A 13,228-nucleotide genomic window follows, 5' to 3' on the forward strand; every position below is an offset into this window, starting at 1 on the left:
AATACTGATCCAATAGACATCAGACGTTATAATTCTTACCATGTATATTCACCTCCAGGAGCAAAGGCCACTGGAGGTTCCACAGTGCTGGTGAGGCAGGGTGTTCTCCACAGCCCCGTTCCACTTAATACTACGCTTCAGGCTGTTGCAGTGCGTATAACTATGCACATTGTTTTCACTTTGTGCTCTCTATATGTTCCTCCATCATCTTCTCTTCAGCGGAGTGATCTTCAGGCACTTTATGACCAGCTTCCTACACCATGCATTATCATGGGTGATTTAAATGGTCATAACCCACTTTGGGGTAGTACCCACACAAATAACAAGGGCAAGACGTTGGAAGATTTTATTTCTGATAATGATTTGTGTATATTTAATGATGGTTCAAACACATATTTGCACCCTGGTACTGGTACGTACTCTACGATTGATTTGTCGATTACAGACTCAACAATACTGCCTGAATTTGAATGGTCAGTCCACGATGACCTAAGTGGAAGTGACCATTTTCCAACACTTCTCACACCTGTGACCCCTTCTGATGTTCTTCCATCATCAAGATGGAATTTTAGTAAAGCTAACTGGGCTTTATATGAGGCTCTTTGCACGCAAACACTTAAGCCTGATGTCTTTATTGACATTCCTGACCCTATCCAATGCTTTTCTGCTGAACTAAACAAAATTGCTGACATGTGTATTCCTAAATCCTCTGCAGTTCCTCACATACGTAAACCATGGTTTAATGATACTTGCAAACAAGCTAGGAAGGCACGGAAGAAAGCTGAACGTTTTTTCCGTCGCCATCCTATGGTCCATAATTTAAATAAATTCAAAATTGCAAATGCACAAGCACGGCGTACGTTTAAACAAAATAAACGTAAGTCTTGGCAAGCTTACGTTTCAAAAATCAATTCACGAACGCCGATGTCCAAGGTATGGAACATGATCCAGAAAATCAAAGGTAAGGGATCTAAATCTGGCATTCACCATCTTAAGCATGGGAATGAGTTATTAACTGATGAATCTGATATTGCAAATAAACTGGGTGAAACTTTGGCCAAACATTCTTCCTCTTCCAATTATGTGCCTCAATTTCAAAAATACCAAAAACAACAGGAAAAGAAACCAATTAATTTTAAATCAGATAATGGGGAAGATTACAATGAAATCTTTTCTATTCATGAACTACATACAGCCCTCGAACAATCCCACGATACTGCTACTGGAGCTGATAACATACATTATCAACTCCTGAAGCACTTACCAGCATCATGTTTAGAAACACTGTTGAATATTTTTGATGAAATTTGGACGTCAGGAAGTTTTCCACCTTCTTGGCGTGATGCCATAGTTATTCCAATACCTAAACCCGGGCGAGATCATACCGACCCTTCAAATTACCGACCAATTTCATTGACAAGCTGCGTTTGCAAGACCATGGAACGCATGATAAATAATCGTCTAGTTTGGTACTTAGAAACCAATCATCTCATATCAAATATTCAATGTGGTTTCCGTAAAAATAGAAGTACCATCGATCACTTAGTCCGTTTAGAATCATTTGTCAAAAACGCCATACTGAACAAACAACATGCAGTGTCTATCTTTTTCGATCTAGAAAAAGCATATGACACTACATGGAAACACGGGATTTTAAAGGATTTACATGATTTTGGATTGCGAGGCCGTTTGCCTCAATTTATATCAAACTTTTTAACAGACAGACAATTCCAAGTTCGTGTGGGATCCACCCTGTCTGATCATTATAATCAGGATCAGGGTGTCCCACAGGGCAGTATTTTGTCTGTCACATTGTTCAGTATCAAAATCAATAGCCTCTCTAGGGTTTTAAATGATTCAATTGATGGATCGCTTTTTGTGGATGACTTTAACCTCTCTTGTCGTGGTCCATGCAGGAAGCAAAGGTACTGTAAGTCCCCATGGTCCCTGGTGTGGTGATCTCCCTTTAGTTACTGACGATCTCTAGCCCATTTTTATATTGTGTTGTTCCTTAATACTTCATGATTTTAAATCTTCCGCAACTAGTTTTAAATCTTTTCTGTGATATTCTAGTTCTCATACTGTCCTTCGATGACAGATTTTTATAAAGTTTAAATATATGTATATTTCATGTCTAATTTCTCGTCACGATATGGCTGAAATATTGCCGATGTGACGTAAAGCATTACCTCACTCACTCACTCACTCTCTTGTCGTGGTAAAAATATGAATACTATAGAAAGACAATTGCAGTTATGTCTAAATAAAATTCAAAGATGGTGTCTCGAAAATGGCTTTAAATTTTCTAAATCAAAAACCAATTGTATTCACTTTTGTCGAAAATATAAGCCACATCAAGATCCAGAACTTTATTTGGATGGCACACCTATTAAAATTGTAAAAGAAGCCAAGTTCTTAGGACTTATTTTTGATAGCCACCTGACTTTTAAACCCCATATAAAATACCTTAAAGCCAAATGCCTGAAGGCGCTTGACTTATTAAAAGTCGTTTCAAATTCTAAGTGGGGAGATGATCAGAAGACCCTCCTCCAATTATATAGAGCTCTCATCCGTTCAAAACTTGATTACGGCTCCATCGTATATGGAGGAGCATGTACAAGCAATCTAAAAATACTGGATCCTATTCACCATCAAGGACTAAGGCTCTGTCTTGGATCCTTCAGAACATCTCCGATTGACAGTTTATATGTAGAGGCTGACGAGCCATCACTTACACTCCGACGTATAAAATTGTCGTTACAGTATATAACCAAATTATCTTCAAATCAGTCTAATCCAGCATACGATTGTGTTTTTCATCCACTTTATGAAGAACTCTACAAAACTAAGTCCTCTCTTATTCCCCCTCTTGGAATAAGGGTTAAAACTGCCATTTTTTCTGCAAATATACATCTTGAAAATATATCTCAGCACCGCCTTCTGTCTTCACCTCCTTGGCAACTGGTGAAGCCAGTGGTAGATCTGACTTTAACAACACTCAAGAAATCACAAACCAATCCACTAATATATCAACAAGAATATAACCAACTGCGCAATAAATATGACACATACAAATCTATATTTACTGATGGATCAAAGGATGGTGATGCAGTTGCTAGCGCTACTATCATTGGATCCAGAACTATCTCGTCCAGGTTACAACATGATAGTTCAATTTTCACCGCAGAATCACATGCCATCTTAACAGCCCTTAAATATATTCACAATCAATCTAAACATAAGCAGTTAATAATATTTTCAGACTCTCTTTCGTGTCTTCAGGCTATCAAAAATATGTCATGTACACATCCACTTTTACTCGAAATTATTGAATTATATAATGACCTTGCTACTGGCCAATATGACATCGTTTTCTGTTGGTTACCCAGTCATGTTGGCATAACTGGTAACACGATGGCCGATGCTGCTGCAAAAGCAGCCCTCAACAAATCTGTGACACCACTTCAAATTCCATACAGTGATTATAAACCAGTGATCGGATGTTACATCCGAAATCTGATGCAAAAGCAGTGGGACACCCAAGTAGGTATAAATAAATTACATGAAATTAAACCACATATCGGTTATACCTACTTGGGTTGTCAGTCCAGATTTGATGAGGTCATTATGCGACGATGTCGTATTGGCCATTCAAGATATACAAATGAATATATATTGAAAGGTGAGGATCCTCCATTCTGTATCCCTTGTGATGAAAGAATCACAGTCAAGCACGTCCTGCTTGACTGTATTGATTTTTCCATCACAAGGGATAAATATTTCAAAGTATCATCCATGAAGGATCTTTTTAATAGTATTGATTCTCGTTTAATTCTTGGTTTTTTAAAGGAAATAGAGTTGATTGAGAAATTTTGATTGATATGTGTCATAATATATGAATGTTTTAAAATTGGTCGATTAAATTAGCAACTGAGATTGTTTGTGGCAGTATCCTTGAAGGGGGTTAAAGTACTGTAAAATTATTGTCCCCCAGAGAGGATACATAAGATCCACATCGTTCGAAGTAAATTTAAGCCTACCACGATTTTAATCGTAGTATATTCGTTAGTTTTAATTGACGGCTAAACTTGCATATCATCGCCAGTGGCTGAAGGTATGATGTAAATCCTGCTGGGGTCCATGCAGGTAGCAAAGGTACTATAAGTCCCCATGGTCCCTAGTATGGTGATCTACCTTCACTTGCTGGCGATCTATAGCCTATTTTTACGTTGTATTGTTCTGTTTTATAATAACTTTTTATGACCATGTACTAGTTTTAAAAATATATATCTGTGATAAGTCTAGTAGTTCTACTGTCCTTTGATGACAGGTTTTACTATAATCTAAGCTGATGTTTTCTTAACGTATAAATTGCTTTAGTCACGATATGGCTGAAATATTGCCGATGTGACTATAATTATTTACTCACTCACTGTAATGTTGATGGTTTGCATCCCAGTACAGTTTGACATTAAATGTCCAATGTTTCTTCATTAAATGAAGCTCCTTTTTGTGTCGATCTTCCCACACACAATGTACATAGGGAGGTAGCCACGTGAGATCATAAGGGCTCATTTTCGAAGAAGACTGGGAATCCTTCTTGACGAGTTTAGGATGAACATCAACAGTGTCAACAGACCCAGAACTAACTGGGCACTGATATTCCTCTGGGACCTGGGCGAGTAGAATGTCCGTCTGTGACTGTTGCTCTGCCCAACTAGTGGATGCAGAACGATCCTCAGAATCACTGGCAACTTTTTTCCTCTTATCAACTTCATCAGGTAGATCCTGCGCGCACTGCTTCCTTTTTGGAGGTAAAACTTGTTCAGATACCATTGCTTCCTCCTCAGACTCAGATGAACCCATGTCAGAACCGGCTGATTGACTGTCCTCACTAGCAATGTCTTCAGGCACAGAAACCACATCTGTTGTTTGGTTATCCATCATATCAGTCACAGGCTCCGAATCAGAAACTCCACTAGCATGGCCATCAATCACGTCATCAGGTACTTTTTTCACCATGTCAGTATCGACTTCAACAATAACAGGGGCCACAGTAGGTTTTCCAGTAGAATGAGTGGGTATATCCGTACCTGGACAACGAGCACGCACATGTCCAACTGAGTGGCACTTCAGGCAGATAGGTAAGCGTCCCGGTGCAGTTACAAGCATGGGACCGCCTCCGTGGTCTTGTGGAAGAGCGTCCGCCTGGAGAGCGGAAGGTCCGGGGTTCGATCCCGGGCCGCGTCATACAAAAAGACGTTAAAAGATTGTACTTGTTGTTACCCTGTCTGGCGCTCGGCATTAAGGGGCTAAAACAAGGACTGGTCGGCTCGGAGTCAGTATACTGTGTCTGAGTGGGGTATTCGTGTTAAACTGCGGCATGGTATCTCAGTGAGCTAGCACTATAAATCGGCATCAGTCCGGACTAGTACAAGCAGCCACACACACACACATACACGTGCATGCACGTCGCTATATAAGTGCAATAATCTTGGACGCGACGTTAAACCCAATTTCACCTCACCTTACCTACAAGCATGGATTGCTTGTCACCAAACCGCACTATATGGGGTATGCACGTACGTTCAGACTCTGTCAGCTCCATCCTTACAATGCGAATTCCAGTGTATATATTCACTCCATCCACATCCACGAATTCTCGGAAAGCATCCAACACTTTGCCATAGCGGCTAAAAAAATCCTTCAAAAAATCACTGGTGACTGTGGCATGCAGCCAATGGATCCTTAATGGAATCTTAAAGACACCATACGCATAAAAGTACAGTTTTTCAGCACCATGGGTAACACAGTTCAAGTCCAACAGTTTCTTGGCCGTAGAAACAGATGTTAAGGTTACATATACTTGACCTGCACGTTCTGTTCTCCATATGGCCTGGCAATCCGGCAATGACAAGTCAGGAACAACAGTTGTCAGCAGTCGAGCAAAGTCCGGAACTGTAGTGAAACGAGCAGTGGAGTAAACCCTCACAGTCCTGGATTCAACCTCCTTGTCAACGAATTTGTCAGGGACTGGTCCAGCGTTGACAGACGAGTTGTAAGCCATGGTGAAGAGAGGTGAGGGGAGACCAGTAAAGATCACACAGCTTAGTAGCTGATTCCCACTCGTAGACCTGGTGAAGGGAAAAGTTGATTATGGCAAAGCACACATGAAAACATGGAAGCAACAAAGAACAGAGACTTTTTTTCTTTTTGATAAAATGCATTGCCTAAATGGAATTTCTTACAGACGCGTACAGCGCTGTCACTGCAGGGCCGCCTAAAATTGTCACAGTTGTGAGCCCTGCAGTGCTAACAGAGAAACACTAAAGAGGAAAACAGCAAGACTTATACAGAGACATGTGACACAAGTGTACAGAACAAGTAGGCAAAGCAAACTGGAAAATAACAAAACGTGTAACTACAAGGACTGGGGACAGAGATACAGGGACAGAAAACTAACCCTAACTAACAGAAACAAAACTAAAACTAATGCCGGCTGCCTAACACCGACAACGGCTACGGCTACGGACAACAAAAACATGAATATAAACATTGAACAAACAGGAAAACAGGGACATAAAGTCCATAACATGGCAATAAGCAAAGCAAATACAGAGCAAACAATGGAAGGAACACATTTATACATGGAATTTCAAAACATGATCAACATCAACAGAACAAAAGATAGAAGTAGAAAGCCAATAATCAGAAAAAGTAGGAAACGAAAAACGAGTGAAGTCAACCCTGATACGTGTCCTAAGAAATGACAAGAAACGCAACATGATATCATTCCCATTTAACTTTTTGTGATCAAACTTATTCAAATTTCGAACTAGCCAAATGGAATACTTTGCCAAAGATAAGAGATAAACACACACAGCTTTCCGAAATGAATTGGGTATTTTCGGCACCAATGTGAACCGAATAACCTCATTACTTTTTTTCAAGAACCCAAATGAAAGATGGCCCAACCAGTTGAAAATGATATCCCATAAAGCCACAACGCACGGGCAATAGATAAAGAGATGATCAGAGGTCTCTATTGCCATACGACAGAGAGGACAGTTTGGAGTAGCAGACATTCCTCGGGCATAAAGAGTATACCCTAAAGGGAGAGAATCATAGATGAGACGATAATTGACAGATTTAGAAAGAGGATCCACGAAGTGATGATGTAGATTAAGCCAAACTTGCCGAAAGGGAATACGTGGATACAACAACTCAACTTTATTTTCCAGAATAGGTTTCAAAAGACAACCATAAAATTGTGCACTTGTAAAACCAAATATATCTACCAGCGAATTTGAATCGACAACCTCAAAACGTTTAAGCGCCACAAAGCAATGCTGATAGAAAACGGGCATCGTCTCAGAATGAGGAAAGAGGAGTGAAGCAAAGTCAGAACAGTATTTACGTAAGGACATACCTAACCAATACTTAGCAAAAAAGGTCCACTTAGCTGAAGAATGACACAACAAATTTTGAAGATGTTTCAAATAAAAAGATTGCAATTTCGACTGGATGTGAATAACACCCAAACCCCCATCTAAAATAGACTTAAAACATACAACACGACGAATAGGTTCAGCAGTGGACTGCCAAATATACCGAAAAGTCTCCCTCTGAAAGAGTTCGACATAATGTTTAGAATAAGGTGTATTCGCCCCTCGGTACCACAATTTAGATAAGGCCATGACATTGCACCCAATAGTTCTACCAAAAATTGAAATACTGCGTCCTTTATTAACGTTTAAAACAGATTGGAATTTTGATAGTATAGGATGAAACTGATCGTCAGCACTAACATTCCTGCCTGTGATAATTCCAACAATTTTTGAATGCTCAATCCAAGATATGCCGAAAGGGTGATCCGACCTAGTACACCATTTACCAACAAAAACGCCGTGTGTTTTCGTCAGATTCAATTTGGAGCCAGACGTTTGACCGTAAAATGAATATGCTTTCAGCAAGTGACCAATAGAAGCGTCTGAGGTGCAAAATCCCAGTCCATCATCAGCAAAGGCAGATATTTTGGCTGAGTCATCTGTACCAGGTAATTTAACACCATGAATTTGAGAGTGATTCCGAATATACATTAATAGAGGTTCTAGTGCTAGTACATACAAGGATGGGGACAAACCACACCCCTGCCGAACAGACCTCAATATAGGAAACGGCTTTGAAATGTGCTGATTAATTATAACCGCACTAGAAATGTCCGTATAAAGAATTTTGACCCATTTTTTGAAATTAGGACCAAAGCCAAAAGCGTCCAATACTTTAAACAGAAACTGATGAGAGACGCTATCAAAAGCCTTCTCCTGGTCTAAACTAATAAAAGCACAAGGTAGATCTTTCTGATCCACATAATCCAGCACGTTTCGAATTAAATGACAATTATCGTGAATAGATCTGCCAGGGACAGCACAAGTTTGATCCAAGTGCACGATACTACCTATAACCTTGCCTAAACGTGTGCATAATAATTTAGAAATTAACTTCACATCAACATTTAATAATGAAATAGGACGCCAATTACGGACATTTTCCGCATTATTAATGTCCTTACACAGGAGAGAAATATAAGAAGTTTTGGAAGAAGAAGGAAGACTGTTTTGTTGAAAACACAGCTGAACAACACGTAGAAGCACATCACCAAGGAAAGCAAATGTAGATACATAAAATTCCTTAGAAAGCCCATCCGGACCTGGAGATTTATCATTCTCCATAGCCTTAAGGGTGTTTAGAATTTCGTCACGTGTAATATCACCTTCCAGAGAAGCCGAATCAGCCAAATCAAGTGTAGGTAAAGCAGCAAGGAATTGATCGCAAATTTCATCCTCAATGGGTTCATAACCAAACAGATCGCTATAAAAATCAACAAAATCACCCATGATCTCATGAGAGGTATTTAACTGATTACCATGAGGGTCTAAAATAGAAGAAATAGTTTTCCGTTTCCCTCTCTGAGCTTCCTTGCGTAAGAAATAACTGGAAGGTCTTTCACCAATTTCGAGGTCTTTAGCCTTAGAACGGACTAAGTTGCCTCTAAATTCCAAAATTTCTAAATCATAAAGTTGTTTTTTGACAGACGCAATTTGATCAGAATAAAGCCCAGGATGTAAGGATTCAGCTCGGCATAAAGTTCTATACTCGGACACCAAAGCCGTACGCAGGGATGCCCTATCTGATTTACGATCTTTTGCAAGTAATTTAAGAAATGAAGTTACTTTTGATTTGAAAGCATCCCACCAATCTAAAGTAATAGAGTCTAAAGGAGGAACATGAGTAAGACAAAAGCCTTTAAAAAAAAATTGAAAAGGAGCATCAAACAAAGAATTATTACATTTAAAATAGCCAGGACCAAAACTAATGCCAGCAAAATCCTTTAGCTTAAAAGACACGTAATCATGATCAGAAAAACTACATGGTGAGATAGCAGCAGAGACAAGAGAAGTACAAAGAGTTGAAGTGATATAAAAACGGTCGAGACGAGATCCGACACCGGCTGTATTGTGCCAAGATACCGCCACCGAACCAGGAAAGAGAGAGCGATACACATCAAAAAGAGAAAAATCAGAGACCCATTGCTTGATAATATTAGCCCCAGCCTGGATGTGATCCCTACCCCCCACCTTATCTAAAGGAGTGTGAAGAACACAATTAAAATCCCCGCCGAGAATAAGAAGTTTATTGGTGACAAAAAACTTTGCGACCCCTTTGAAAAAGGTAACCCTATCAGCAAGGATATTGGGCGCATAGACGTTTATAAAACGAGCACAATGCCCATCAATAGTCAAATCCACCACCAAGAGTCGACCCTCAATATCAAAATAAAAATAATCCACCACAAAATTGACCAAACGAGAAACAATAAAACCCACTAAAATTACTGCCAAAACTCCAAAAAGCCTTCCCATTAAAGTTAGATTCAAATTTTTTACCTAAAGTAACATTAGATACATGAGTCTCTTGAAGAAACAGAAAATCGATGCGATCAGAATTGAAACGATGAGACAACAAAGACAATTTACTAAAATCATTCAATAGACCATTACAGTTGAGAGAGACGAAACTATACATAGCGAATGGTTGGGGAAAGAAACATTAAACATATGACATAGATAATATGCAAAACACAACAAGCAGAAACAATATCAGGCAACAAAACATTCCAAGAAAAACAACCCTCAAAGGAGAAATAACAATAATATAACAACCCAATACAAAACCATAAGGTATAAGAGACTATAATAAATATATAATAAGGAGAAAAAAAACAGTATAAGGAAGAGGAAATTAAAACAAGCAAAAAAAAACAAATATAATGTAAATACACAAAACCAAAACAACAGGAACATCAATAACAATGGTGGGAAAAATTCAGTGCTATGATCAAGTTCACCCCCTCTATCACATTTCATCACCCACCCCATGGGAAAAGAAACCCCAAAACACCACCCCACCCAAAGAAATACACATCTAAAAAACAAACCACAAACTACACCCCCGCAACCCACCCAAAAACAAAACAATACACCCAAAGAGTCACACATCACAACACTCAACCCAGCCAAAAATGAGAAAAGGCAACACGAAACTACACCCAACCCAGCCGGATTATAGAAAAAAACAATAAGAAAAGACACCCAACCCAACCAGCATAGAAATACAAACATGACAATTTACTAGCAAACACTCCCAACAAAGGGAGAACCTGGCGGTCAAAACAAAGTCCATTAGTCAAAAGAATAGTCGGGGGACAAACAAAGGTCGATTCCAAGAGTCAGTCTAAACATATACATGCATTAGGGTGGTTCATGGGTAGCAGTTTGGGAAGAACGACGGGAGACAGTAGGAGACCTGTCTACGGAAGCCGAGGCAGCAGCCGCTACCCCCTCAGGCATTGAGGACCCCACCCTTTGTTTCTTGCGGGAGGACCCCTGAGAACCTTTATCCCTGGAAACGCTCCTACTAAGGGAGGTATGAGGCACAGCAGGAGAGTCGTCCATATCCTCACTAGAGTCAATTTCCAGGGCCGGCAGTTTAGCCACATGGGAATATGAGCGAGGGGTAACAAATCACCCCCCCCACCCACAGAACCCTCCTCAGTCACCCCATCTACATCCAAAATAGCCAAGTCACCTGACGCACTGAAAAGTTCCTGCTGGCTGGAACCAGCATCACGAGGAAGGTCATCCCCCACATCACCTGTACCAGGGACTGGCAACTGTGACACTTCACTAAGGCGGGCAGCCTCTTGAGCCTGTCTATTTCGAAAACTGTCTGGGCAGTTCTTTCTGTTGTGGCCCAGACAGTAACAACGGAGACAAATGGGCATACGCCCAGGAGCAGTTATTAACATGGAAATTCTGTCACCAAGTCGAACGATATAAGGGATTCGCTCCCTACCCTCATTATTGAGGCGGATGCGAATTATATGCACTCCTGTTCTGAGGTGGATCCCATTAATAAGGAATGTCTCAAAGTCTATATTTAAGATTTTTCCAAAACGCTGAAAATAGTTGACGAGAAAGGAATTTTTGATCACACCGTGAATCCAGTGAATCCTTAAATCCATTATTTCCTCCTCATATGCACTGAAGACCAGTGTTACAGCGCCATCTTGGACCTGACCTGCCGTGAGAAATAACTTGGCCCTGTGGTCCTTCTTTAAAGTCACGAACCAAACCCCAAACTTTTCCGTTTTCTATACCGACTCAAAGTCGACGGTACGCATAGTGGGAATCCCCTTAACCAGGATACTCACGATCTCCTCGCGGTCCAATCTAGCCCCAGATACTTCCACCCGGATGGTACGGCGGGAGGCAGCTTGATCAAAGTATTCCCCAGCAATGGGAGGGGCCACAACAGCACCATGATAGGCCATGTCCACAAGAAATAACACAAGGGGGGAGACCCGAAAGTCACACGGTTGCCTAGGCAACCGATGCCCCACCATCGACCTAAAAAGTTCAAAAAAGGTAAAAGGGGGGAGACCCGAAAGCCACACAGCTACTAATGTAACTGATGCCCCACCGTCGACCTGAAAAGTAGAAAAGGGGGGAGACTCAAGAGCCACACGGTTCAAGAACCGATACCACCCCGTAGACCTGAGAAAAGAACATGGTAAGCATACAATGACATCAATACAAACAACAATAAGAAACACTCTTAAGGAGTGAGCTAGGAACGCTTCCGGCTTAAACAACAGTTAAATTAAGAGAGATTAGCCAAAAGGCCGAGAAGCGATGCCAGCTGCCGGCTTGCGCCGCCAAAGTACATCTACTGACACAACATACCATTTAGGGGCTGTTTATTTACATGAAGCGCTTAAAATCATTGGCCAGCAATATTACAGGCGCCAATCTGTAAAAATGTTGACAGCACACGAGTGCGACACCCGACTGCAAGACGTTTGTGGAGATTTTCAGCGTCTTTGATGAATGTAAAAATGGAGTAAATAGACCCATTTTGCTATGTATAAAGAGAGCGCCGATAAAGCATGGCCAGACGTTGGGTAAACGTCCTGCAGCGACCCAGTCCAACGTGAATACCGGCCGCGACATTAGGACTTAATGAGTAGAGTCGGGGAGGCAAGGGGAGACAGGCCAACTTGAATTAGCTTGGGCCCGACTTTGACAGAGTCGCGCGTGGGTAAGAGTGACATTCCCATCCAAATTGCCCCAATGTAATAAATAAACTAAAGTTAAAGATACTTAAGGTGTCCAGCAAAGCTAAAAATGAATGAATTGCATGAAAAATTGCATTGAAGACAAAAAAACCGACTGAACTGTAATGAATATTGGAAAATGAACTCACTTGCACAAAGTGTAATGACGCGTCAGGCGTGTGTGTAGTTCTTTAAACATCTATTTAGGGGGGATGCGACGTTGAAAACGTCTTGTAGTGACGAAGCAGACTGTTGTTGTGACAGAGTGATTGTCTAGACGTCATATCCGGCGTGCGGCGTCATGGGCGACGGCCTTGGTTACGGGGGACTGTATGTAGCTGAAAGTTGAAAAAGGCTACTTTTACAAACTTGTAGGGGTTGGTGTGTTTAAGGGACGGACTGCACGTGTGAACAGGTATATGTCTAAGGTTTGGAAGTAATAAAATAGAGTATCTATTGAGAACTAAGGGCGAAAAACGGAGCGGCAGTGCCAAATAAGACGAATGTGAAGATGTAGGCAAAGCTGAGAGTTCTAATTTTTGATTGAAATAT

The 13,228-nt window shown here is 40.7% G+C and overlaps 1 protein-coding gene across 1 annotated transcript; it reads right to left on the reverse strand.

Moving 5' to 3' along the window:
- Window positions 1-175: 175 nt before the first annotated feature.
- Window positions 176-6,067, reverse strand: LOC139441428 (uncharacterized). Its single transcript, XM_071222341.1, has 3 exons — window positions 5,533-6,067; window positions 4,540-5,180; window positions 176-253 (listed from the first exon to the last, which is right to left on the reverse strand). The coding sequence occupies exons 1-3, from the start codon at window positions 6,065-6,067 to the stop codon at window positions 176-178; spliced, it is 1,254 nt and encodes a 417-aa protein (XP_071078442.1).
- Window positions 6,068-13,228: the final 7,161 nt, after the last annotated feature.

This window comes from Haliotis cracherodii, unplaced genomic scaffold, assembly GCF_022045235.1.
Source record: "Haliotis cracherodii isolate W230 unplaced genomic scaffold, xgHalCrac1.p SCAF_40, whole genome shotgun sequence".
Lineage (NCBI taxonomy): Eukaryota > Metazoa > Mollusca > Gastropoda > Lepetellida > Haliotidae > Haliotis > Haliotis cracherodii.

What these genes read in the sequence shown, in the direction of transcription:
- LOC139441428 (XM_071222341.1), bottom strand. Translation starts at nt 6,067, where the DNA reads ATGGCTTACAACTCGTCTGTCAACGCTGGACCAGTCCCTGACAAATTC. An exon ending in CAAGCAATCCATGCTTGTAG is followed by an intron (nt 5,181 to 5,532) that starts GTAAGGTGAGGT and finishes AAGACCACGGAG; the next exon opens with GCGGTCCCATGCTTGTAACT. An exon ending in TCACGTGGCTACCTCCCTAT is followed by an intron (nt 254 to 4,539) that starts GTACATTGTGTG and finishes TGCATGGTGTAG; the next exon opens with GAAGCTGGTCATAAAGTGCC.